The sequence below is a fragment of the Aquila chrysaetos genome, chromosome 16 (assembly GCF_900496995.4).
Source record: "Aquila chrysaetos chrysaetos chromosome 16, bAquChr1.4, whole genome shotgun sequence".
Classification (NCBI taxonomy): domain Eukaryota; kingdom Metazoa; phylum Chordata; class Aves; order Accipitriformes; family Accipitridae; genus Aquila; species Aquila chrysaetos.
Window position 1 is genome coordinate 9,526,024 of NC_044019.1, and position 26,729 is coordinate 9,552,752.

Consider the following 26,729-nt stretch of genomic DNA (forward strand, 5'->3'; position numbering starts at 1 on the left):
CGGCGCGAGCGAGAGCCTCGTGCTCCCTCGCGCACCAATCGCCGGGCGCTCCGGGAGCCGGGAGAAGGCGCGCGCCCGCCTCGCGCCCGCTGGCAACTTCTTTCTCCCCTCCCCGCTCCAGGACGGAGCCGAAAGCCGGGAGCCAATCAGGACGGAGGAAAAAAAGCGTGAGGCGAGCGGGCCCGCGTGCCGAGCTGCCTATAAAAGGGGGGGCCGGGAGCGAGCGCGCGGCTCACTCGCCGCTCGCGCTGCCCGTGGAAGGACGCCCGCGAGGTGAGGGCGCCAGAGCGCGCGAGCTGTCGCGCCCGCCCGCCCGCTCTTCGCCCCAACGGCCGCCGCGCCCCCGCCCCGCCGCCGCCCTCCCGCCTCACGCGATGAAGACCAAGTTCTGTAACGGCGAGACCGACCCTTCCCCGCTGGGGCTCCTCCTCGGCTGCAGCTCCGGCGGGGGCGGCGGCGTCCTCCCTGCCGCCGGGCAGCCCCCCTCGCCGCTGGCTCACGCCGACCCCGAGGGGAAAGACCCAGTCGCGGCGGGCAGAGGCGGGGGCGCCACGACCCCGCCCTCCGCGCTGCTGCTGCCGCCGCCGCCGCCTGAGGAGGAGCCGCCGCTCGACCCCCGAACGCGGCGCAGGGCGTATCTGTGGTGTAAGGAGTTCCTGCCGGGGGCCTGGCGGGGGCTGCGGGAGGAGCAGCTGCGCATCAACCCCATCAGGTCAGCGCTGGGGGGGGGGGGGCGGGGTCGGTGGGTCGCTGGGAGTCCCAGCCGCTTCCTGACGCAGGAGGTGCGGGAGATGAGCGTCTCCCTCTTTTACTTCCTCTTTTTTTTTCTTTTTGTAAGAAAAAACCCCTTCCTATATTTGCTCTTCTGGGCGGAGGAGAGCAGGCTCGCTGTCGGGTGGGGAGCTACTGCGCATCCGCCTCCCGCCTTCGCTCAGGGCCGCCGCGGGTGCCCCCCGCTCCGCGCACCGACCGGCGGCGGGGGCGTTGCGACTGTCGGCGGGGCCCCCCGGCGCCGGGAGTCTCGCCCGGGGGGAGGCGCTGGGTTCCTTGTGCCAACCCGCCCCCCCAGCCCAGGAGAGGGTGGTGGTGCGAGGTGGCTGGTGCTGCAGCGCGGCGGCAGCGCCTGGGCCCTGAGCCGGGGAGGGGCCCCCGACCTTGACGGTAGAAGTGATGGAGCCGGTAGAAGCGGCTGCACCGAGTGCGGAGCTCCCTCCGGAGGGGGGAAAAAAAAAAAAAAAAAAAAAGGTGCCTTTTTTGGCGTGGCCCTGACCCTTCCGAAGTTCAGAAGTTAGCAGGTAGATGCGGTGTATCAATGATGTGAATCATCTTTTGGCATATATAGTAACAAGTACTTGTGACTCAGCGCCTTGGCAGCAGAAATATGTAAATTGGGGATGTTCTAGAAGCCATATGTAATGCGTTTGAGGTCCTGGCCTTCTTTGCCGAATTAAGTAGTCTATCTCTTGTATCAGTCCTGAATGCTAGTTAAGCCAGTGTCTTAGCTCTGAGTTTCATTTTTACAGATTTAGTGTCTTAGTGCTTGATCGTTCTACCTGATCAAATGTGGAGTCACATACAGTTTCAAAGGATATGGTTGCCAGCTTCTCCCCTTGAGCCCTGAGTTTGCTTTCCTAGAGTTTATACCTTCATTGATAACACAAAATACATGCAGATCTTCCCCCAGTTAGCTAAGAGAGCATAAACTGTTGAAAAAGCTCTGATATATAAAAGTATGATCAAACCCCATCAGACTCATTTCTAAATGTATTTTAAAAGCCTTATAGAAAATGAGCAAGTCACTGAAAGCCAGTGCAGATAGTATTTGTATTTTTAGATTTCTTGTCATTATGACATGAACATAATAAGTTTATGAAGGGTGAGAATTTTCAGAAGACTGATACTGTTCCTAGACAGTAGACTAGTCTGATAAGTTGTCTGTAATCTGACTTGCTTAATTCTGTTATCATCCCTATTAGTGTGTACTGCTGACTTTGGTACTTATTTTCCAAAGCCTTAGGTTTTAGCACAGTTACTCTTGCATTTCTTGGAAATTTCCCCTCTGAGATACCACTTCAAAATGGTTTGATGTTTCCAGATTGTGAGGAAGAGAGGATGGGCTGAAACTTAAAAAAAAAAATGTGTAAAACCATGCTAATTCGCAGTTGCATTTATTTTGGCAAAAGTCTTCTCACCTTTCTTAACTATGGAGAATGCAAATGCAGCATCATAGTGGTTTGCTGATTCTAGTCTCGCAAAAGTCAAGCATGCGGTGTGCATTCTCCAGTATGTTTGTCGGCATTGCCATTTTGACTACATTAATGCAAATTGTGTTCATGAACAGCTGTTAGGTAGTTGGTATCATCAGATGAAGGGGTCTGGTCCTTACTGTTTGAGAGCAAAGAAATAGATTTGCATCTAATCAGAATGCAAGTATATAAGCACATCTAACTGCTATGGCTGTGATTTGGGGAAAGCTATGGAAAGCTTTGAAAATAGGTGACCCTTTTGGAAGGGCTTACCTTTAAGTCATTTGTAGCAGTAGACTAACTGGTAGCTTTATCTGTATAAGAGTTGAGATATGCCCTTTTGACCCTTAAACAAGCTGCTGAGTCTACTGACCTTTCAGGAGAACAATACCTTTTATTAGACTCCTGTGTGGATTTCCTTGATTAGAGGTAACTTTTGAAGTCTTAAGTGCACAAACTATAGTGAAATTTCTGTTTAATGGAGTTCAGCCTCAGTAAGACACTCCTGTTTGGCTGGAGTGGCATAAAAAAAGAAGAGTCTCTGGGGTTTCATGCACTGTATGCAGGCTGAGCATGTGTTTAAATAACTGTTTGTACAGGATTTTGAGCTCTAGTCTGGTATTTTTTGTGAAGTGGTTTTCAATGTGTTTAGGTCTTGTATTTTAGTATTGATATTTTCACCAAAGTCTACATCGGAGTCTTAGAAAAGGTGGCAAGTGTTTTTCAAAAAAAACCTGTCTAGCACAGTTTAAATGAAGCCAGGAATGTAGTTGGTATAACTAACCAATGTTCTGATTGCATCTGAATAGTCTGGCTTTGCTCTTCACTTGATACCCTTTCCATCTGTCTGTTTTTTCTACCTGCTCACCTTCATGGTTCAAAGTTAGTTCATATCTCTTGTCTCTAAACATCCTTTTTTGGATGCCTGCCAAGCCACCTGGTTCTCTTCTGTCTTTTCTTGAGTGTATTGTGCAACTGCTGTTTTAGCCTATATTCTTGAGATTTCTTTTTTCCTTCTCAATTGTTGACTTTGGATACATAGTCCAGCCCTTCTTCTCTGTATCATCTCCCAGTAAATACATACAGGTCATCTACTTCTCGATAGCCTTTTTCTCCAGAAAGTCTTTACTACTTCCCCACTGAGTTGTAAGAGAACCCAGAAAAATATTTGGAAAAGCATTGAGAGGTGTGTAAGGTTAGAACAAAGAGCTGCATTTTAGCCACTGCATTTTGGATCTGCCATGGGTTCCTGGAATCAAAGCTCACTGCAAGGTAATGTTAAATACTTATGTTTCGGGTGTTATGAAAAACTGCATTATTTTGTGAAGGAAATCACAACGTGACAGAGCTACTACTACCTAAATTCTAGAGTTACTGCAGTAAGCTATGTAGCATGCTACAAGTAAAATAACTTATTTTAAAATCTGTGCTACCTCATCCCTTTACTGTTAGCTACCATATTTGGATTGTATCTGTTTTTAAAAGTTCTTTCTTTAGCGGCCAGACAGACAAGCTTTTTCAGTAGAGCTGATTTGCATTTCTCTTTTGCAAGTAAACCAGAAGTTTCAGTACTCTTTCCTTTTACAGTAGAGGAAGAAGTAATAGGGAAATCTATTGCAGAAGGGAAATTTGAAAACCTCTTAATGAACATATTGATAATGAAGAGGGTGCAGAAAGACAATGTAGTAAAGAAAATGTGGGTTGAGTAGACTGGTGTTCTTAGTGGGCTACTAGAAATCAAGAAACATCTTCTCTAATGTAGTAACTACCTAGCTAGATAAACCTGTAGAAAACAAATGCTGTCACTTTTTCCTGTAAGAACACTCTTGTAAAACTGTAGTTATATGAAATGCCAGCATGCTTGTATAACCCCTGAATGGTTGAAGCACAGGACTCCCTAGTTTGTCTTACCTGATAAGATTCTGAGGGTGACTTTAGTTTTGACAAATACACGAGCAATTTTTTTAAAACAAAGAAGGGCTTTAATTGCAAATTTCAAAATTGAAAACGAGTCCCTAAGAATGATAGCATAAGTAAGACCTTCATCAGTGATGCTGTAGCATAGGTACTCAGGTTAAATCTTTGTAGCTAATCTTTGTAGCTTCCATCCCAGCAATACAAGCTCTTAATTCAAACTAAGGGGTTTAGACTCACTGCATGTTTTTAAGCTTATTCTGCTGTCTTATTGCTTGTTTCTGCAACCAAATATATCTGGCAAGTCTCCAGCATCACTTTCTAGAAGTCCTGAAAATAGTTAACAGAAGTCTATGTCTTGTCTTGGTTGCTTGTTGCATTTACATTAGTTTGTTCATACCTTGAGCTGTAATTTGGATCAATAGATCTTGATGGTGAACTAAATATTAAGAAGCATGGAAGTGCCAATTTTTTTTTTATTGAAGCCTTATATGTTATGGGTTATTAGTACTGTTGGAAAATCTGCTCATGTTAGCATAGATCAGTTAATCATACTAAGGATGATTAGTGCGCCTCTAATTTGTAGAAAACAAAACATGTATGCTCATCCAAGTTAGCTGATAAACTTACCTTTCTCTTGATAGAGGTGGCCTCAGCAACATGCTGTTTCAGTGCTCACTACCTGATACCATTGAGACACTTGCAGATGAACCACGGAAAGTTCTCCTGCGCTTATATGGTGCAATCCTGCAGATGGTGAGTACGTAGAGTGCTTTGGGAGTGGGAGGGTTTCTGTAGCTTAATTGTAGTATGTTTGGAGATCTTCATTTGTGACACACTGCAAGTGTGTGCTGCTTTATCCTTTTGGGAATGTGTTTTAGTGGTAGCAGGCTAGATTGTTAGCTTAAAGCAGTTTTCTTTATAGTTTGTTATTGTCTAGAACTTACACTCCTTTCTGTACAGATCCTGACTGGCGTATATCAGCTGAAGGCTCACTTGCTGTCCATTTGATCAGTAATGTTTTGTTTATGGTATTAAGTTTGGACTGTGGTGTTTCAGAAAAATTACTAAAGTTTGCTTCTGTACAGTATGTAGGACTTTGGCATAACTAGCAAGATTGCAAGAGACTAAACTGCTTAATTTTAACCTTGGTATTACTTACGAATCTCGGAGATTAAAGTTGAAGGTTTTGTCAAACTTGTACAGTGCTCAAGCATTTTATTAGATCTCGAGGGTAATTGTGTTGCTGGAAAACTTGATCTATAGTGTTAGAATAAAAATGAAGCACAAAATGGAAAAAAAAAAAAGCCATCTCATTCCAAAACATGCTTTCCTAAATGTGTGATATGCCTTGTAGCTGGCATAGAAGCTTAGCCAGATGTTTGTCGAACTCTTCTAATGTTACTTCTCTTTTATTTGGTTAGTAAAATGTAAATAGCACTGAAATTTGTTAAACCTTAAGAGAAGTGGTTGGCAAATCTGTTTAAAATTGTAAGGTTTAAAATCAAGAATATTTTGTAAAGGTGATCTCTTCTAAAGCTTACAGGCTATTACCGAAGGACTGTACAGCAGATCTTCTCTTACCCATCTCTGCTAGATACTTGATTATATTGTAAATAAATAATCATAAGTGTTTAACCTTATGAAAAATTGTAGCTTCATAAAATTACATTTGGGTGTTGGCAATTGTTTCTATTTGACTATGGTTTTATTATCCATTAATTTGATATTTTTCAGTACTCAGTCACTTGCTTTGAACAACTGATCTGATATCTGCAGGAGATTGACTGTTCCTGAAATTTCAGCCCATTCTTCCTGCTTCTGCTGCCTTGACCAAACTTACCATTAAGAATCTCATTGGATACTGTCACTTAACTGGCTTTAAAGTGTTCTTTTTATTATACTTCATGAGGTATTAACTTTCCCATAGTAGCAAACTTTACCAGAAATATGTAAAAGATTCCAGTGGTTTGAAATAGCATGAAATGCTTGGCTACACCACTGTATGTGTGTTGGGAAAGTTGAACTGTTAAACAAGAAAAGTGTGTAGAAATTCATCAATTCAAGCTTAAATAGTCTTTCCTTTAGTTTAAGAGAAACCAAAATCAAAGTGAAAAAACTGGTGAGAAACTGTTTTCAAAATGACTCCTAGGGTTGATGCTAAGAATTTTTTTCAGAATTATTAATGGCTTTAATGCAATGCTGACTTAATATGTAGAAGGCTTGAGTAGGAACATGGGCTGTAAAACTGCTGTAGTGGTAGAGCTTCCGTTGCCCAAGAGCTGTGAAGAAATGTGGCCTTTCCCTTGTATTTCAAAGGAAAAATAAAGTAGACTCTAGAACTTGGTTGCCCTCCTCTTCCCTCAGGACTTTTTTTTAACTTGCCTTTTCTGTGCCCCTATCTACTGAAGAAATCAAAGTAAAATTTTGGGCTCTAAAATCAGAAATAATTCACTTTGAAAATTGAAGGTGTGTTCATAACTTTCTAACCTTTCTACTCTTGGTGTTGAAGGATCTTTTGAGATGTCTAACTTCCTTTATTTCCGTAGTGGCAGTGAAATGACTGCTCTTGTTGGTGCAGTTCACTAAAGGTTAAGTAAGCAGAGAAAGTCCCAAGGTAAAACTTTCAGATTGCATTGAGGTTCACAAGTTTTGTCGACAAACATTTGTCTCTTCCAGCCCCTCTACCTTAAATGCAAGTTAAAATATAAGCAAACTGTTTTATTGGGGTATTTTGAAAACCTCACTTAGGATTTTTATGAATTTCTGGGTGGCATAAGCAGAATCTTCTGACAAGCCTGTTAAGAGGGAGTAATTTGATATTTTTTAGTAATGTTGCTTAAGTTTAAAGCCCTGTAGAAATTAAGGAACACTGCTTAAGTAAGTTGAGTTTTGAGACCTTATGCTAAAATCATGACTTAATTCTTAATGACCTGATTGTAACTGCCACTGGGTATTAGTAGTTACCACTTGTTTGTTTGAGCCTTTGTAGCATGTTTTAACTCTTGTCCATTTTACTTTCTGTTGAAATTGGAGCACAAAACAGTGATATCCGCTCTTCTTATTCCTTTACTGTAAATACTATAGATCTATAGCAATCTGCACCAAATTGTTTTATGTACACATGGTTAAGTTTTAAAATTTTGAAGAGAAGTGAAAAATAGATACATGATACTAACTTAAGAATGAATGATACTGGCACCATAATTCTTTGAGCCACCTTTTAAAGGAACCTTTTTTGCAGTTTGAAAATAGCCCCAGTTTGCTTATTATGAATCTTGGAAGACACAAATGTCAGTACATGAAACTCATCCTATATAAACCATGCCAGTTGGCTAAAGCTGCCACACAGGGAAGGCTTTGTGCCTTCCTCTGTCATAGCTGATATGTTTAAGCCAATTTTTTGTGTGCATGACTGTTTTGGGGGGAGTTGGGGGAGATGAACTGAGCTGGCTCGGCCATTATTATGAATGGTCGCACTGGCATGGATGTTTAAAAATCAAGGACTTCTCTTGAGTATATCCTTGAGCAGAACTTTTTTTTAAGACGAGTATTTGTGCTTGTGACAGGTTAAAGTACTAACCACATTAAAACTCAAATGTTTGAGGCACAATGCAGATATGTTCTACATTGAAAAAAGGGAAATGCCTTACTCTGCTTCACTTACACTTGCTCCAGCTTAGTTGCTAAATGTAAAGGGGAGCATTGAAAGTAAAACATCCTCATGACAAAATACCTTTAACTGTTGACTATATCAGTGTTAAAACAACTGAAACAAAAGGTTCTCCAACAATGTGCCATTTAATGTCCAGCCTCTAAGACTGGATTTCATATGCAGATAACTGTAGTGTTTCTACTTAAATTCAGACAACCAAAACTTCCCACATCTTAGAAATGCTGATAGGATTTCAACATAAGATAGCATTAACAAAAAAGAAGCTCAAATTAAGGTGAATTTCTTTGAAGTTCACCTATCAAAAGGTAACTTGGGGATTGATTCCCATTCTTTTACATGTGTCAAAAGAACCTTGAACTCTGATTCACTGGGCCTCTGTTACTTTGCAACAGCCAAAACAAAATCTTGTATATAGATGAGGAAAACCAAACCCGTATACCTAATGTTCCTCTCTAGTCTCTCGATTTCTATGTGAGCAGACGCAAAATAAGTATAAATGGTTGCCACAGTTCTGTGGTAAATCTTTTTCCATACCTGCCTTGCTGCCTTTTATTTTTTGTAACTAAATAAAATGCAGACTGCTGTGTAACTGTAATTATCAACGTCTTCTGTGGTTGTTGGTGTCCATGTCTGTTTGTAGCATGGAGTAACTACAAATCCCTGGCACTGGCAGACGGCTTGAAAGAAACCAAGCACCTCTTATGGGGATATATTTGTGTTGGGTGGAGTTAAGGGTATTCTGGGGGTAATGTACCACTTTAGTTGTATATGCATGTGTTCTCTGCTGCAGGCTTGCCCATGCGATCGTGCCTAGAGCACTCTGGTTTCCAGGTGACAGACACGATTCACGGTATAGTATGAGATCTCTGAAGTTGGAGCATTCTCTACAGCTTTCATTTTCTTTAGTAATGGATTTCATTGTTTAAAAATAAGGCTTAAGGAGCACCAGCTACTGTCTGTGCATCTGAATGTTTACAGCAATAACAAAAAATCAAATTCTGCCCCTTCCTTTCCTCTGCTCCCTCATAAGAGAATGGTAACTTGAAATGAAGAGGATTAGAGATGTCTTTGTGGCTTTTGTAGGGCTTGAACTGGGAATTATTCTTCACATGCTAGATTCTAGGACTTCAGCAAGTTAGTTCCTTCAGGTCTGGCAGGGATCAGTGATCAATGGCAGATTCTTAGAAGCAGAAACAGTTATTGCTGAATCTAAAACTGTTTGTGTTCCCATATGCTGAAGTTCAAATCGATGTCTTCCAACAGCTTCTAGAATTAAGAAAAGTTTCCCCTGCATAGGTTGCCTCTAACCTCTGAGGCAGTTCCTTGTAATGTTGTAATTCCTTGGGATTTGAATTCCTAGGGATTTGTCTAAATCAAAGTATTGCAGTACCTTGAAGTCTTGAAAACTACTAAAGCTGAGTAAAGTCAGAAAAATGGAGTTATAATGCAAGATTTAAATTTGTGAGCAGAGCTAAGGCTTATTTGGGGGGAAAAAAAGTTGCAAGTTCCTTCTCTAGACAGAATTCTTCTGTCAAGCATCATTTGGGATTTTTTGATACAGAGTTCATCTTCCAGTTACAAGAGAAATAAAGAAATTTGGGGCATTGGAGAGAAAATGATGAAGAACTCAATTCTCTGTGCCAAACTGCCAGATATATAAACACTGTCTAGTCATCTTTAGATCACAGATTGGATAATGTGCAATGTCTCCCATTGTAGGACTTTCATCTCATACCTGAAGCTTCCTGCCTTAAAATCATTTTACATGATCACAAAGTAGACTCTGTAACAACTTCTGTTGTCTCTATGCATATAGCTGTCCTCCCTTACTAAAATTGTAGTGAGCATTCTTAATCTGCTTTGAGAATAAAACTTCCCACAATAAAAGAAGCACTGAACAAATATTTAAAGAAATCGTAAAGATGTAGAACACATGCTAATATTTCCATATAGAGTGATTAAAAACCTCCAGTTATTCAGTCATTCTCTTATTGGGGTAATTAAAATCTCCTCATTGCTGTTGAAGTAAATAGCTCCCAGAATTGGACATAAGTTGGAGTGAGCTATTAGAGTTTATGGAAGAACTGAAGTTTTGATTGGTTTAGCCAAGAACACATGAGCTAAACATGTAGATGAAATACTTCATGATATGAGATGTTTTGCTTTGAACCACTGTTCTCGTAGGCAATTGTGCAGTCAGAAAACAATCAAAATCCTACTACCTTAACATCTGTTAAACTCTTAGACTTAAACTCTTAAACTTCCGTTGCATAAAACTGCATCCTGCTTACTTCATTCTCCTTGACCATGTGTACTGGAGACTTTTCTAATTCTAGGCTGAGTACATGGCCACTTGTGAAGACTGATCCTCTCCAAGCTCCCATTCATGTTTGCAAGTTATTTACAAATTACTTTGTATTCATTCTCCTGTGGACACTAATGCTCCATGCTGAGGGAACAGAAAAGAGGAAGGGATGCCGCAGAAGTCTCCTTTTCTGATGACTCTGCAATACACATCCCTAACTGTCTCTTTCTAATGGCACAGTAGATGCCATTAGGCTATCTCCAACACTAATTTGAGGTGGACTCTTAGAACTGGCTAGCTCTTTATGCAGTATGACTTCTGGAAAGTGGATGCCAGTTCAGGTTCTAGGGAAAAGCCTAATCTGCTTACCTTCTGATGAACTGAACCATTCTGAGAGCACCATTAATCAGGAAAGACTCCTGGATGGTGAGTAACTTTCTGACTGTTCAAGAAAAATCTGTAAGATGCAAGAGTGGTATTGATGTAGGACATGCTTGTTCAGAGAAACCCTCTGTAAATGACTTTAATACTATTGAGTAGTTGCGCATTTAGCTTTAGTGAATATGTTTTGACTTTATTCATTTCCTTGAAAGGAATATAAACTAATAGTAGTTTTCATATTGTTTTGTTTTAAACTTATCCTAGTGGAATGGGAAGTACTTGCTGAAAGACCATCGATTCATGTTAACTATACTTCTTCTGTAGCTTCTGAAATACTGTAACTGCATAGCTTGTGTAAATCATTAGCTTGTTGTATTGTGCTTAAGGCAGCTGGTGTTGCTTAACTGTATTCCATTAAGTTCATATTTCCACCCTTGTTTTGGACATGTTAGAGCTTTGGAACAGAAAGGTATGCATACGGTCCTATGAATCAAATGTTTTTGTTCAGAAGGTGGAGATGCAGGCTACCTTTATGGGCCTCTAAAGCTAGTCTGGTTTAAACAGTCAGCAGTGGAATTGCAACATAAATAGCAGCCACAACCTGTCGCTAATTCTAAGCAAATATTTGCTTTCTCTTCTCCTTACCTTCAAGCCTTTAAAGGACAAGGTTTTTATTACATCTTGAATTTTAAATGTGCAGCTCTATTAAAAGCATGTGCCATTGAGGGTTCAGTTGCTGAGGAGGGTATGGTTTGATACTCTGAAACTGCTTTATAATGACTGTTAACAATCCTAGCACAATACATTATGCATGGAATTCGTTAAAGTTTTGCTAGTATACTGCAGTTCTTATTGAGACATCTTTAGCTTACATGAGCAGTTCATTTGAAGAAAAATCTTGGATTTGCACAGCCGGTGGTACATTGTACATATAACCTAAGACAGCATACTGTAAATAAGGAAATTCTAGTCACAAGAAATTTGGAAAATAAGGTAATAGAAAAAAGCAACTGCTTTGCAAGTTTTGTAACAAGCCTATTCTAATAGTCCTTCTAAGGCTTTTACGTAATCTCTGTAATGTCTCTTAAGTGCTTTAACTGCAAGAAGAATACTATCCCAGATGTCATGTAGAGGGACTTAATTTTCTCTTAATTAAAAATGTTCCTCTAAGCTTATGATACATTGAAATCTTGTTTTGAAGTACTGGAAAACAATAAAAACATACCTGAAAATCAGCTCTCAGGCTATTTACAGGAGTAGCTTGGTCTCAGTGGCACATCCTTTTGAAAGATTTTGGAATTCTTGAAGTAGTGTGGTGGTCAGAGGTCAGATGGATGCTAGTGCTGTAGCTGTCAGATCAAGACAGTGTTGAAACATCTAGTTAATTGTAGCTGGCACTTCTACTCCCTTTGTTCTGGTGGTTGCAGGTTAATCATGTTAAATTTCATCTTCTCATTGTGTTTGCTTTTTCTTATTCATAGAGGTCCTGTAATAAAGGAGAGTCTGTACAGTCTCAGAAGGAAAATGACTTGCAAGTGAGTAATTAAGTTTGCTTATTTCACAGAATTTTATAGATGATAAAGAAATGTAGTGATCCTCCTTGTTCTAAACTAGTAGTTATTCCAACTGGTGTCTGGGGTGTGTTTCCAGAAACTGTAAACAGTAATGAAGAAAAGAGATCATATTTGCTCATAGGAGTAACACTATAATGTGAGTGTCTGTACATAGTTTGGAAAGATTGAAGCATTCTATATTAACAAGAAACAACCCTAAATGGTTTCTTACAATTTCTAACATTGGTATCAGTACCACTATTTCTAATACTAGGCTGCTCTTTCTTTAGTAGAGGAAGATCAGTACTTTGCTTTACCTAATCCCTATTTTATAATACATTGATGGACTCTTCTGAGGAAAGAGTATATGGAGTATATGTATAAGTATATGGAGCTGGAGAGAACTTCCTCTTGAATATGAAATGTCTCTGATAGCATTGTGCTTGGATCCCTGTGTTCTGCATACTTTAAAGTTCTTGCATTTGGAACCATTTCTGCTCATGCAGCATAATGTTTAGCTGAGTGTAATTTTTCATAGTCATCTAAACAGAATTTGGTAATCTAGATTTCTACCCTGGCAGTATTTTTTTCCAATAAGGGATAACATTGCAGCATGTTAACCAGATGCTTTGCTTGTTATGTACTATCGTTTTTCAGCTCTGTAATGGTTTTGGCAGTTACTAGGGAAAAGTACATCTTACTTGTTTGATAAGTGCTGCTTTTCTTCCCTTTTATTTTCTGCCTTCTGGGAATGCCATCTGAAACAGTTCAAGCATTTGATTTTTTTTTTTTTCTAGTGAGTTGAAACTGGTTTTAAAATTTTTGTTGTTGAATGACTGCCTTTGAAGTTTTGTTGAACTTTCAGTTAAGTTCACTGGAACAGCTTCAATCAGTTGAACCAAGACTGAACTGAAAAATGTACTGGTTTGATTCCTCAGTTTTCTTCAGAGATTAAAAATGGAGGTGGCTTGATTTCTGCCCTGCCCCAATCCAGTAAAAAAAAAAATAATCCTAAAGTTATGAAAGAAAACAAAAATCCAAACAAGCCCCACCCTGGTGCCAACAGCTCATACAAGTTTTGCAGTTCAGGAAGCAAGGTTTTGATCTTCAGAACTGTCTTTGTTTGTTGCCTGAAAACAGTGATTCTGTGCTGGTAGGTTATTGTTTTCTGCTATTAATCTCATAGTGCTGGAACTTCACTGTTGGATCGGTGTACTTGAGAATTCCTGTCGGGATGGATTTGTTAATTTTCTTGAGTCTAGGTAAAAATTGTAGGTAGGCTTGAACAAAGGAGTTAATGTCATCCTTTGGAGAGAAGAAAAACCTCTGGGTAATCCAGAAATGTTCTGGATCACTAGCAAAAGCATTGTAGCTGTTCTGAGCTGCCTGGTGTTTGATGACTGTGACTAGAGATGGGATAGTCAGCTCATAAGGTATTTTAACTGGGATTATCTATGTTTTGCCTTGGTTTTGCTATAGTTAGTGGTAATTTTCCTCAAAATACTAGTTTCATGTATTTTATAGTGAGCTTTTTGTTGAAGCAAGAATAAAGCAGAAGAAGCCTCAGTTCTAGCTGAAGTATAGAAAGGCTTTTGATCTCTCCTTGCCTGAATGGGAGTTGCATGCTGGAAAAGTTTTGTAAACAGTGTTTGTAACTCTTAGTTTTGAAATGCAACATTCAGCTCTAAGTATTTGTTTAAAAGTGTGAGTGGTCAAATCATCTCCAGAAGCTTGTTTTAAATACAAGTGCTCATGGTTACATCTGTTTGAAACTGATGAAAATTGAGAGCTTCAGAGCTTAAAACAACAGGTGGCTGTTTTGGCAGTATAAGTATATTGCAAAGTATTTGAAGGCATTGAGATATGTAATTTACTTAAGTAAATGCTTGATGCTTTAAAAAAGTCATCAGGTGAACATTTAACTGAAGGGTTACTTAGATTTGTTCTGTATCCATATGAAGTAAGATATAGAATTTTCTAATGTCCTTTAGTAGTTTATTTCCACACCTATACTTGACAGTAGTGTGTGGAGTGGAGACTTGCTAAAAGGTCCATCAGGTATTATGAAGGAGAAGCCTTTGTGCCTGAGATCCATAGATGGTATTCTTCCAGAGCTTTCATTGGACTTGTTCTCAAGTGACCATTCTGTTACAGTAGAGGAAGTTCTTTTGGTGCTCTAAACTTTTTTGTCTTTTAAGAGTTGGGCACCAGAGCATTCAAACTTGAATATTCTTATGCTGCTGCTTTTAGATAATATTTGCCTGTAACTTTAATCTTGAAGTAGACCTTTCATGGAGAGATGCAGCCATCCTTGTTAACAGTGCTGTCACAGAAGTTTACAAACTTGCAGTTGTGTAGTTGTGGGTTATCTGAAGGTTCTAAATTTTTAAGCATGTCTTAAAGGACTAGGGCTAGGCAGACATGTGGCAGAAGTAACCCAGAAGTACACTGTTGAGTAATTGGAAATTTCACTATTTCTGGTTGTCACTTCTGATGCATTAAGGGACATCTTAATGAAGAACATTTCTTTGGCACTTGCTGTTATCCAAGTATCATGAGTTGTTTTTTCAGTAAGATGTGAAAACAAGGAACTGACATCTTAATGGGAACAGCTGACAGGATTGCTGTAATCAGACTTTTAAAACACCCTGGTGTTGTACAAGGCACAGACAAATTCAGTATCGGCTGTTAATGGAGTAGACATTCAGTAACCTGTATCTAATTGCTTTTTTGGTGCTTGGCATTAGGCTTCAGAACTGAACTGAAAAGTTCAGATCTGTGGTGGCGAGGGCAAGTGCAATGATTAAAAGTACGTATTTTTGGTGCATTAGTTCTGCTTCGAGGAGTTGAGATGGAAAAACAGTGGAGGACATGGATGCAATACATTCATATGCATATATATTCATATGCATTCATCTTCAACTCTCAATTGGTACTCTTGATGACTCTTTTACTTTTTATTGAAGTTAATGCTTCAGGACATAGTTACATGAGTCTTTCCTACACTTCAATATGAAATGCAGAATTTCTTGAAGCTGCTGAAATAATAAGGTGTGGGCCAGTATTAAGAACTTATCAGTGGAACTGCGTGAAGCATACTCAAGAATGGAACTTGTATAGAGTGAGTTATTTACTGTCTGAGACTGCAGTGACTGCAGTAATGCAAAAGGCTCTGTAGTCTGAAATATCTGAGAGCTTTCTTAATTTTGTGCTCTTAATTCTTATGCTTTTAAGTGTCATGGGTCAGACTGAGATGAGTTGCTCAAAAGTAGTCAGAGGCTTAGCAGACCTCTAGGATTTGAGTACAGCTGGATTCTGGTTAACATAATTGCCAGTAGTAGTGATTTATACTGTGGCTTCTCTGTTTACTTACAGCTAATCTTACCCATCAAGAAAGCTATACTTAGTGATTTTAACTGTATTTGAGATGTATTTCATATTTCTATTAATTTTTAAACAGTCAAAAAGCTGTCTGCTTGTGATTGTTGTGGACTGAGTTTATTGATGTAAGGAAAACCTTGAAGAAAAGTTATTGAAACTTGAGGTATGTTTGGAGGTAGAAAAGAGTGTTCATTCACACACACATGCTTCTTAACAGGAGTTTAAATTATTCTGTCTCCTTAAAAAAAAAAAGGTAAGATCTAAAATGTGCTTAATGGAAACAAATCCTAAGTCATTCTTCTAAATGAAAAATTGGTTAGTTCAGTCATTCACTTCATTCACTTGCATAGTTAAAATGTCCTTTTGTGAGGCAGTGTTCCAAAGTGTGTTAAAATAGCCAAGGATAATATTTATAGTTCCTGTGCTGTGCTTCAGTAGGATAAACTCCTTCAGGAAATGAATTTGCAGAGTTCCCACAGGTTAGGGAGGAGAGGGTGTTTTGGTTTTTGTGTAGTTTTGCTTTGACCTGGCCCACCAACAGTACCTGTTAAGTAATACATATTTTCCTCCCCAGCTTTAAACTTCAAAGCAAAATATTTGTATTGCCTCTATGCTAAGTACGAGTTGTTATTAGTCAAGAAACTTTGGTTAGTAAAATGTTGAGTCTTCTTTTTAAAGCTAACACTAAAATTTCTCCCTTTGCAGCAGTTTAGCTATTGTGCACACCTAAATTCATTTCTGTGCAAGCACCAACTAACACTTTAAGTTGTTTGGTGGGTTTTTGGGGGTTTTTTTGTGTTTTTTTGTTTTGTTTTTTTGTTTTTTTTGTAGGGGGCAGAAGCCATGGTTCTGGAAAGTGTTATGTTTGCCATTCTTGCAGAGCGAGCTCTTGGCCCAAAGCTGTATGGAATCTTTCCACAAGGGCGACTGGAGGAATTCATTCCCGTAAGTCCTGTTCATGATTAGTTAGTGGGCTGCTGGTAGCTGTTTTAATTGATCGTGACAAGAAGGTCTCTGGACTGCCTGGAAAAGCAGGGATGTGGGAATGGAATACTTGGCAGCCTGTGGTAATTGCTAGCTGTAATTTGATGCAGTTATAGTGGGTGTTGGAGAGCCCAAATATAGCTCTTGCCAGGGAGAGAGATCTAAAAGCTCTTCAGCAGAGACTAATAAATGAAGATAAAAAGCCTGTTAGATACCAAACATAGCATTGGCAGCTATGGAGTAACACTTTCCTTTAACAGCAACAAGAGCAGATGCTTTTGATGTTCTTAAGTATTTATACCCAATCTGCTTTGAAGATATTCTTAGTGTGAGATGTGATATTCCCCAGGTCTTGATCTAGAAGAGAATTGACTAAGTCATAAGTAAGCTAGACTGGCTAACCCAGCTTTTTCAAAGACAGCAATTTTGTAAGTTCATTTGGGATGAAAAAAGTCTATTGCTTGAGTACTGTGCTAGTATTTTATACTATACTATATAGAGACAAATGCTAGTGTTTGTAATTAATCATGCTTTTGTAATTAATTAACATTTTAAGAATACTGTATTTTATTACAGAGCAGGAAGCTCAGTACTGAAGAACTAAGCTTACCTGACATATCTGCTGAAATAGCTGAGAAGATGGCTAGATTTCATGGCATGAAAATGCCATTTAATAAAGAACCTAAGTGGCTTTTTGGAACAATGGAAAAGTAAGTTACACAATACGTAAAAGTACAGGGAAAAATGTGGCCTTTTATAATTTTGATAAGCAGATCATTCTTCCTGAATGCCTAAGAGCACAAGCTCTCCCTGTACCCAGAAACTGTTTCATAGTTACTTGAGGAACTTAAATTACCTTGAAGAATAGTAACATTTTTAGTAACTCTTTTTTTTTTTTTAAACTTGATTTTTAGTTTAAATGGTATCTTAGTATGGGAAGACTAATGTACTTATTGTCACAAATGCTGTACTGTTGTCTCTATTTAACAGATATCTAAATCAGGTGCTGAGGATTAAATTTACCAGAGAGTCCAGAACTAGAAAACTGAACAAACTCCTCAGTTACAATCTTCCCCAGGAAATGAAAAATCTAAGGTAGGCTTATTTTGTCTACCACTATCTTCCAATTTGCACAGTTTCAGTATGAATGTATATACTTGTTCAAACACTTTATACAGTATAATACCCTATATTCATTTTACTTTACAAGTTGGGGATTGTTTTTGGTTCTGTCACCAGCCTGAGTCTCATATGACTACAAACTGATACAATCAATTGCTGATCTGACTTGTTGATCAGTGAAGTCCAACTTCATTGTCCTGATTTTGGGCTCCTAATTGAGAAAATAGGGTCTTGCTAGAAATGAATAGCGCTTCAAATCCTTATAACAAAATCCATTCTTTACTTGGAGGTGGAACTGAACTTCGTGATTTGTTACTTACATGATCCTGTATTGCTGTTTTCCAGAGCTATGCTTGAAGCTACTTCATCACCAGTTGTATTTTGCCACAATGACTGTCAAGAAGGTAAGCTGCTAATATTTCATGACCTTGTTCAATGATGCAGTATTAAGCCTTTTCTGGTCACTTGTTTGCTTTCTGAGAGGTAGTCACATTATCCAGGTTTTTCCCTGGCAGCTGACCTGAAACAGCAGCCTGTGCACTCCCAGTGTGCAACAGTTGCAAGGCAAAGTGCATTGGCTTCAGCAGCCCTTCACGCTAATTAAGAGAATGTCTGGTATCATAACTGGATTAAGCCAAGCATGTACACATGCTCTGTTAGTACAGGTCAGTTGATGATGAGAGCCTTGGGTGTCTTCTGGTAAGACCGTACCTTTCTTAGCTGTTTGCAATGTACATTATCAGGGTAGGATATACTTTAGTCCTTTTAAAAGAAAGATACAGAAAAAGTACAGTGAGTGGTAAAAATGGAGACTAGGGTAGTTTGACTCAGCAGTTCTCAGCTTGCTTTGGTAAGAAACATTAGGAAAACCTTATCCACCTTTTTTTAGTCTGCTCTCTCTAGGAGTCGTGGCGGGAGTAACAATTTTTCTGAGCCAGTTCTCTAAAGAGATGAAAAGGAGGCAGGGCTGAAGGTGTTGGGTATGCTGTGTTTGTGCTCACTGCAGGGCTGAAGGTGTTGGGTATGCTGTGTTTGTGCTCACTGTCACCTGTACAGTGGGTAAGCTGGGCTGAGCTGGAAGGATGCTATACTAGGACCATATGCAGGGCTGTTTTGTTCTCAGGAGTCCCAGCCTTGTTAGCTAAGGCTGAGTAACTGGCCTGGAAGAGGATTGCCCTGGAGGATAGGCACATAAGGCTAGGCAGCAGAGGGGGGAAAAAGCCACTGATCTGAGGTCTGAAGAGCTAGCTCAATAGTGGTGGAGTCTGAGGTCTCCTTGCAGTACTGGAGGAATCAGAGCATGATAAGGCTGGGGCAAGCTTTGGAATCCAAATTTCCAAGGCGGGGAGTGGGTGGGGGTCTGTGAAAAACTGCTTGTTCAGTTGGTGCAAGGGTGTGGCATGGAGAACAGATGTACCTGTGGAGAGGGGACAAACTATTGCAGACATTGAAATTAGTCTGAATTTATTTACTAGTTGGCACTTGACAGAGGCAGACTTGATGTCTTTCAGATTAATTGTAGTGACAAAGTGAATTGAAAGATAAAGCAATCTCCTTGTTATAAAGGAAAAGGCTGAGCTTTTCTATGGGTACTGGTTGTGTCGCATATTAAAATAGTAAAGTGATCAGCCTCTGGCTTTCAGGCTGCTGAAAAGCAATTCCTGTCCCAAGTGCTGTGTGATCAATGATAGTGCTATGCCAGTATGAAAGAAGCTGCATAATTTAGATCTCAAGCTGAGGAAAGAAGCAGTTTGGAAAGGGCTGCGAAGGCTGACAGCGTCACCTGAGTTAGCTGCAAGCTAAACACTGGAGAAGCAGGACCCTTGGGAGAACAAATCTACCTCTGCCTGTACAGAAGAAAACTTTCTTGCTTTCAGCTTTACAAGGTTTATAGTATATATCTCAACTTTCAATGAGCTGGTATACAGCCAGTGCAACTTGGCTTTTCCTATCATTGTTCTGCGCAGATGTAAGGGATAACTGGGATTATCTGAACAATGTTTCTTAAGATACAGTATTACTTTTCTGTAATTTTCCTGGGACTTTATTGAATGTGCTGTATTATCTTAAAATTTTCAGGTAATGTCTTACTTCTGGAAGGCAGAGAGAATTCAGAAAACCAAAAGCTGATGCTCATTGACTTTGAATACAGCAGCTATAATTACCGGTAAATCACTTTATTCAGCAGGAAGGTGTATTACTTTCTACATGCTACAGTGAAAGCAAGTACTGCCCTGCTGATTATCTGTCTATTTTAGTGAATTGTGTTCTGCTCTATTAGTGATGGACAGCAAATATAACTAGGAAAAACAGCTCTGGTCCTGATGGTGTTGAGTATAGGCATACAGCAGAGTCAAAGCTGTTGGAGCTCCTTGGTTGTCCAGACTAGAGGACTTGTTTATGCACAGTGGCTTCTTGCTTGCATGTCAAAGCATGCAAGCAAGTGGGAAGATGAGGAGAATGGTAGATTGTGTGTGTACGTATGTATGTGGGGCAGGTTTGCTTTTGCTTTTTTTTTTTCCCTTCAGTCCTTTCAAATGGCTATCTTATTTGTGCAGATGAGAATAATCCTAGGTTTTTTCACTGCATGGTTACACATAATGCTTTCTGTTCTTACCTCATTCATCTAGTACCTGTGTTTAAGGGTGATCTAAGTGTGTGGAGTCATTGGGATAATTTAACGCTAGCATAGCTGGAACATAATGGAACCCTGAATTCCAATAATGTAAAAGTGGGATATGTTAAATACTTCAAGTATGACCTCTTTGTCTGCAACAATGCTAATGTTAGAGGTGCATCTGACTTTGTGCTGAGATGTAGTGCATACTCAAGTATTTTAACTGTCTCTGTTGGTGTAAAACTTGGTAGCAAAGCCTAGTATTTTCATGTAGCTAGTAGCTTTCATTTTTAACTGCCCATCTTTACTAATTGATTTTAATAACTTCCAAAAAAGTTGTATTCTAGTCATCAGTTCTCTGCCTCCTTTAACAAAACTGCAGTAAGTTCTAAGTAGCCTTGTGCTTTTAAACTTGATTTTAGGTTTGCTTAAGCAAAAACAGATTGCTAGTATGCAAATATTGAGGTACTTGGTCTTTTATCTCTTTTTCAGAGGATTTGACATTGGAAATCACTTTTGTGAATGGATGTATGATTACACGTATGAGAAATACCCATTCTTCAAAGCTAGTGTTCTTAAATATCCTTCAAAGAAGCAACAGGTAAGCACATAAGACATAATAAAATGCCATTGTCCACAGTCTTTCAAATCTTAACTCTTTTCCAATTCTGTTTTGGATACAAGGGCATGTAGTGATAGGACAAGGGGTAATGGCTTTAAACTCAAAGAGGATAGACTTTGATTAGATGTAAGGAAGTTCTTCACTGTGAGGATAGTGAGGCACTGGAACAGGTTGCCCAGAGAGGTTGTGGATGGCCCATTCTTGGAAGTGTTCAAGGCCAGGTTGGATGGGGCTTTGAACAACCTGGTCTAGTGGAAGGTGTCCCTGCCCATGGCAGGGGGGTTGGAACTAGATGATCTTTAAGGTCCCTTCCAACCCAAACTATTCTATGATTCTGTACCAAGACCTTTCCTCCATGACTTCCTTAAATATAATACTTCCTGTAATCCTGTCATGGTTTAGCCCCAGCCGGCAACTAAGCACCATACAGCTGCTCACTCACTCCCCCCTCACCCAGTGGGATGGAGGATAGAATCAGGAAAAAAAAGGTAAAACTCATGGGTTGAGATAAGAACGGTTTAATAGAACAGAAAGGAAGAAACTAATAATTATAATAATAACAATAATAAAATGACAATAAGAATAAAAGGATTGGAATATACAAAACAAGTGATGCACAATGCAATTGCTCACCACTTACTGACCGATGCCCAGTTAGTTCCTGAGCAGCGATCTGCCCCCAGCCAATTCCCCCCCAGTTTATCTACTGGGTATGATATCACGTGGTATGGAATATCCCTTTGGTCAGTTTGGGTCAGCTGTCCTGGCTGTGTCCCCTCCCAACTTCTTGTGCCCCTCCAGCCTTCTTGCTGGTTAGGCATGAGAAGCTGAAAAATCCTTGACTTAGTATAAACACTACTAAACAACAACTGAAAACATTAGTGTGTTACCAACATTATTCTGGTACTAAATCTAAAACATAACACTATACTGGTTACTAGAAAGATGATTAACTCTATCCCAGCTGAAATCAGGACAGATCCTGACTACCTTTGCTTTAAAATCATAGAAACTTCATAACAGCTATTCAGGATAGAATATTTACTATGTGACATGTAGCTACCCACCACAAAAAGTCCAGTAGTTGTGGACTGCAGCTGTGAAATTAGTTGACAGTAGCAAAATGTTGTCTGTTGTCCTAATATGTGTGGCTTTTCTTAAACCAGACTTCCAAGAAATTAGTAGAACCACCATTAATCTTAAAGCTAACTCCAGCACTGCTGATGTTTGGAAAAAATAAATGACAACTTATTAAAAGGCCTGCCTAGTTCTGAAAGAAGCAAATATGTCTTGAGACGAAGAGTTGTAACTCTGCTAACTTGCCTTCCAGCTTCATTTTATCTCCAGTTACCTGTCTGCATTCCATGATGGCTTTGAAAATCTGAGCAATGAAGAGAAGTCCAAACTAGAAGAAGAAGTGTTGATAGAAGTTAACAGGTAACTTGTCTTTCACAGCTGTACCTTGAAACTTCCACTGTGATACCTATACTTGTATACCTCACTGGGTGGAGAAACTTCATCTAAGAGAGATTATAAGCTATTTATATATGGAAAAGAAAAACCTGTCCATTGTAAACTTCAGGTATGTGGTATACACTATTAGTGGAGTAAACAAAATACTACTCCATGCGGAAGCTAATGGAATTATTTTTATAATGTCATACTTGAAGAAAAGGTGTGGACATCTGCAACCTAGGGAATACTATTCTAACAGGATATTGAAATAAAGTGTTGTGACTTAGCTGGGTATTTCAGTAAACATAGCCTTGTAATTTCAGGTTTGCCCTTGCATCACACTTCTTCTGGGGTCTGTGGTCTATTATACAAGCAAAGATCTCATCCATTGAGTTTGGTTACCTGGTAAGTTATTGAATCGTAGTTTCATGTAACTAAAAATGTATATTCTATTAAGTAACCTGTGGTACATTATCAGAAAGTAAACGAAGTGGCCCCTTACAGCAACTAATATCTTCTAAGTGGAGTAGAACTTAAAATCAATTTGTTACTAGTTTGTGCTCTTTCCTTAATGTAAAGAACATCAAAGATTGTAAAGACTTCAGAAATTCTTCCCATTGTTATGTAGAGAGACTATAGCCTTATGTGTCAGGCCTTGCAGTGGGATGATGCCTTGCAGTGAAGTGTTCTTGTGTGATAAGAGATCCTGTGCAAGAGGGAAGCTAGCATGCAGTAAGTGGGAATTTGGAAATAGTCAAAGTGCCTATGTTGATATTCAGTGTGAAACAATATTGATGCCAGGTGGCTTGTTGTACTTAATAAACAGATCAGTCTAACTCTTGGTACATGTTTAGTGTGCTGTAAAGTGATATAACTTTCAGGTACACTGAGTATCCTGCAGGAAGTGTTGCAGAAGCCATCCTTTTTAGTGAAATCCTGACTTTTTTAGCTCCTGTTTTTTCTGACATGCTGGTAGCAGCTAATAGTGTTAGGAAGTAAGATTAGAGGAAATTTTAAGAGGCCAGAACACCTCTGGAGAGATTATCCTTCCCAAATAGAACTAATTTAATGCATTCAGATGATGGATTAGGAAGGTAGCACAGTTAATACCTTCATTATGCTTCCCCATCCCAAATAAGAGAACTCAGCTGTGTTTATTGTATTGAGTACTGAATGTCCCTTATTTCTCCAGGAATATGCGTTATCCAGATTTGATGCATACTTTGATCAGAAGAAGAAGCTGAAGGTGTGAATGTGGGAGGAGTGGCCTGTTGGTTACTGTATGAAGAGGGCAGCTGGACAGAACTTACACTGTGCTTAGGCTACTGTATCTCTAACGAAGGTGTCACTGAATTCCAGTTCCTTGGAACACAGGTGTACAGTACTGATGACTGTATAAAAATGACTTGTTTACAGTTTCGTAAATACTTGGAATGAGATTGGGAGGCAAAAGTAAAATACAACAGTGCAATATCTTTAAATCTCTTTGATCTAGAAGATATTTTATATTATGGGAGAAGCTTACAATTAACTGTCAATACCACATGTACCAGAGCAAACAGTGTTACTGTGAGTACATTTTCTAGAGGGGTGTTGGCATTATGGTTTATGTTGTAAGTGGAACAGTTGTAAAAGATGATTCATTGTAGATGCTGCCTCTTAATGAGAAGGAAAAGCGAAGGAGACAACTGTTAAACTGTGAAGTAGGCTTAAAATCTTACGGTGAGATTTGGTTCAACATGCCCCATGAACACTATCTTTAAAGCTGCTGATATGTTACACCACTTTAACCATAAAGCAACTAAACACATTGAAGCAGTACGCTTTAAAGTGTTATCTACACATACGTGAATGTTTCTCTTAAGCTGGTGTGCCTGTGAAGTACAAATGAACTTTGAACTGGGCATTCTGAAGGAGTTTGTCCTGAACTGTTCATTCCATGCCCTTCAAGAACATGCTTTAGCCCAGCCTGGTTGTCTCTTAAAATGCTGTGTCCTGCACAGGGGGTTCTGTGGGCTGGCAGCACTGGAAAGAGTGCCTTGAATTGCTCTAGCAACTCCCCAGATAACTGGATTGGCATTGAAAATACTTGTAATTGGAGCCCATCTCTCTTCTTGTGTTGCCACAGTATATGGCTGTAAGAAATAGTAGAGCCAAAGACTGCGGAGAACACTTCAGGAAATTGCTTTTCTGCCCATCCAATGCTTATGTGGCTTGGGAGGTGCTTTTTTTGCACCTTCAATTTTCATCATGTTCCAGCAATCCAGTGAAGTGGAGTGTCTTGTGGGGGGAACAATAATGTGCATATTGAAACTTGAGTATAATCTGTGTACATGTCATCTAAAGATTTCTTTAGATTTTTGGGAGCTTGTTTGTTTTGAATGTTATTTGTTTGTGCTTTCTAACACACTGTATTATAAATAATAAACTTCTAAGTCTACCCTTTTCACTTGTATAGCAAATACTGTTTCAAGCAGCTGAAAAATGCAGCATTTCATGTACTGTATAGCATAACTTGTAAAAGCTGTCATTTTATTCTCTAGTATAGAGAATCATTTTCCATACACTGAGTTATTAATACTTTATAATAAATATAAAGCACTTAAAAACATCATAGTTGATATTCTTAAGTCTTCATTATATCTGCAGGATAAAATAGATGCTGTTTCTGGCCTTAAACTATGCTGGAAGTACTTTTTGTGCTTACCTTCAAAGGGAGACTAATGTAAGCTTTAGGATCAATGCTGTGGGGGTATACCTTCTACTTAAATTTCTCTTTAGCATTTATTGTATAACAATACTAATAGAAAGTGTGGGGAAGAATGGTTGTTAAAGCAAGTGATGCAAAGTAGACAAGATAAGTTTATAAGGTCTATAGTTTTAGAGGTGGGAAAAGGTTTAGGTTTAAGTACTTCACTTTATCTGTCCTGTTAACTACCCTAAAAACAAAGGGAAAAGTTACCAGCATATATGAGTTTTACTGGCACACCAGATGAAGTATCTGTAGTATGAATAGCCAGGTAATTTCCCTAGGCTACTGAAAGCTTCATTTAACAGGTACTATTACACACTGTAAACCTGGTGGGAATGGCAGTGGTCATGAAAGGGGTGGAAACAAAACAGTTCAGAATGATGCTTTGCAGCTAGCTGGGAAGGACTGATACGTAATAGGTGTCTTGATTCTGTAGGAAGCCTTGTTTTGTATTCCAAGGGTAAGTTGAAGCCTGTGGAGACTGTTGTCCAACTCATCCATTGCATTTCATTCTTCTCAACCAAAAAAGGAAGGAGACTCAGTCATGGTAGTGCTAACTAATAGAAGGTTGCATCGGAGGTGAAGCCCTTTCTTACACCTGAGATGGTTCTCGTTAAACAAATTGAGAGGAAACTAAGCTATAAAGTTCCCTGGCAAAACTGCTTCAGGCAAGTCCCAGAACTGCAGTTGTAATCCAGCATTACTACTGTGATTTCTGAGGGTGAGGGGAAGGAAAGGCCCTGAAGGAGAGCAAAGCATGCTCCATCTTGTGCCTTTTGTAATGTAAATTTGTTTTAAAGAGGGTGGGATTCCCCCTGTGTATTGTGTGGTAGGCTTAGTGGGGAGCAGGGAAGTCAAAACTAGTGAGCAGTGAGCAATACTTAATCTCTTCCTGGTATGATTTTGTTTTCTTTGAGAACTTGAAGTAGACAAACAGGAACTGGAGCACAGTCTTCTCTTCCTCAGTCACTGAATGTTAAAGCTGACTTGTAAGCTGACCAAGCAGCTATTTAAATGTATTGGTACTTGTGTAATGGAGTATTGTCTTGTGAAGCCATATTCATAAGACTTAGTATAAATGTAGTTAAATATTTCTTAGTTCTGTAACTTCAAAGTAGTTATGGTCAATCTGATTTGTTTTTCATAAAGGCAGTTTTAAAACTACTGATTAATCTTCCTTTCAGTTGATTTGTAAATACAACTTGTGCTTGAGCTCTTTCTTGAAATTGCTGGGTTTTATTTCCACTTTGTGAGTTCTTGTCCTAGTGTCCAAGTCACTGGTGAAAGGACCTGCTATTAACTGGGGAAAATACGACTTTTGGTATAAGGGTTAAAAAACCAAACCCACAGCAAAACAACCTTTTTAAAGGAAACTTACTGCTCGTCTAGCCAGACAGCTAGTCTCAGCTGCCACTTTGGGGTGATTCAGTGGGTAATTGGCATAGCCTAGGGTGTACCCCCATCACTTCTACAGCAATTTATGTGAGACAAAAATCTGAATGCTTAGACTTTGGGGGAAAAAAAAAAACCTCACTGAGGAACTAACGCTGCAAAATTTGGCCTGTGCAGTCTTGGGGCTATATCAAATGCACTGCCTTCTCTTTAACTGAAAAAAACAGGTATTTCTGGTCTGAACTGGACACAATCTATTAATGAATTAAACATCTTTCATGGTGGTGATGGTACTAAATAGAATGAGGCTATTAAATTTTTGGAGTTGC

General features: G+C 39.4%; 1 protein-coding gene across 2 annotated transcripts; it reads left to right on the forward strand.

The window, feature by feature from the left end:
• The first annotated feature begins 139 nt into the window (after nt 1-139).
• Nucleotides 140-24,867, forward strand: CHKA (choline kinase alpha). Of its 2 annotated transcripts, none has more exons than XM_030039128.2 (12): nt 140-712; nt 4,805-4,916; nt 12,004-12,057; nt 16,288-16,401; nt 17,017-17,150; nt 17,431-17,535; nt 17,908-17,966; nt 19,642-19,729; nt 20,672-20,780; nt 22,132-22,238; nt 22,580-22,661; nt 23,449-24,867. In XM_030039128.2, exons 1-12 carry the CDS (start codon nt 375-377, stop codon nt 23,506-23,508), a joined length of 1,362 nt encoding a protein of 453 aa, XP_029894988.1. In that variant the 5' UTR covers nt 140-374; the 3' UTR covers nt 23,509-24,867. The 2 variants fall into 2 exon arrangements, with proteins under 2 accessions (XP_029894988.1, XP_040985125.1); XM_041129191.1 differs by lacking the exon at nt 140-712 and adding an exon at nt 2,692-3,518.
• The last annotated feature ends 1,862 nt before the right edge of the window (nt 24,868-26,729 follow it).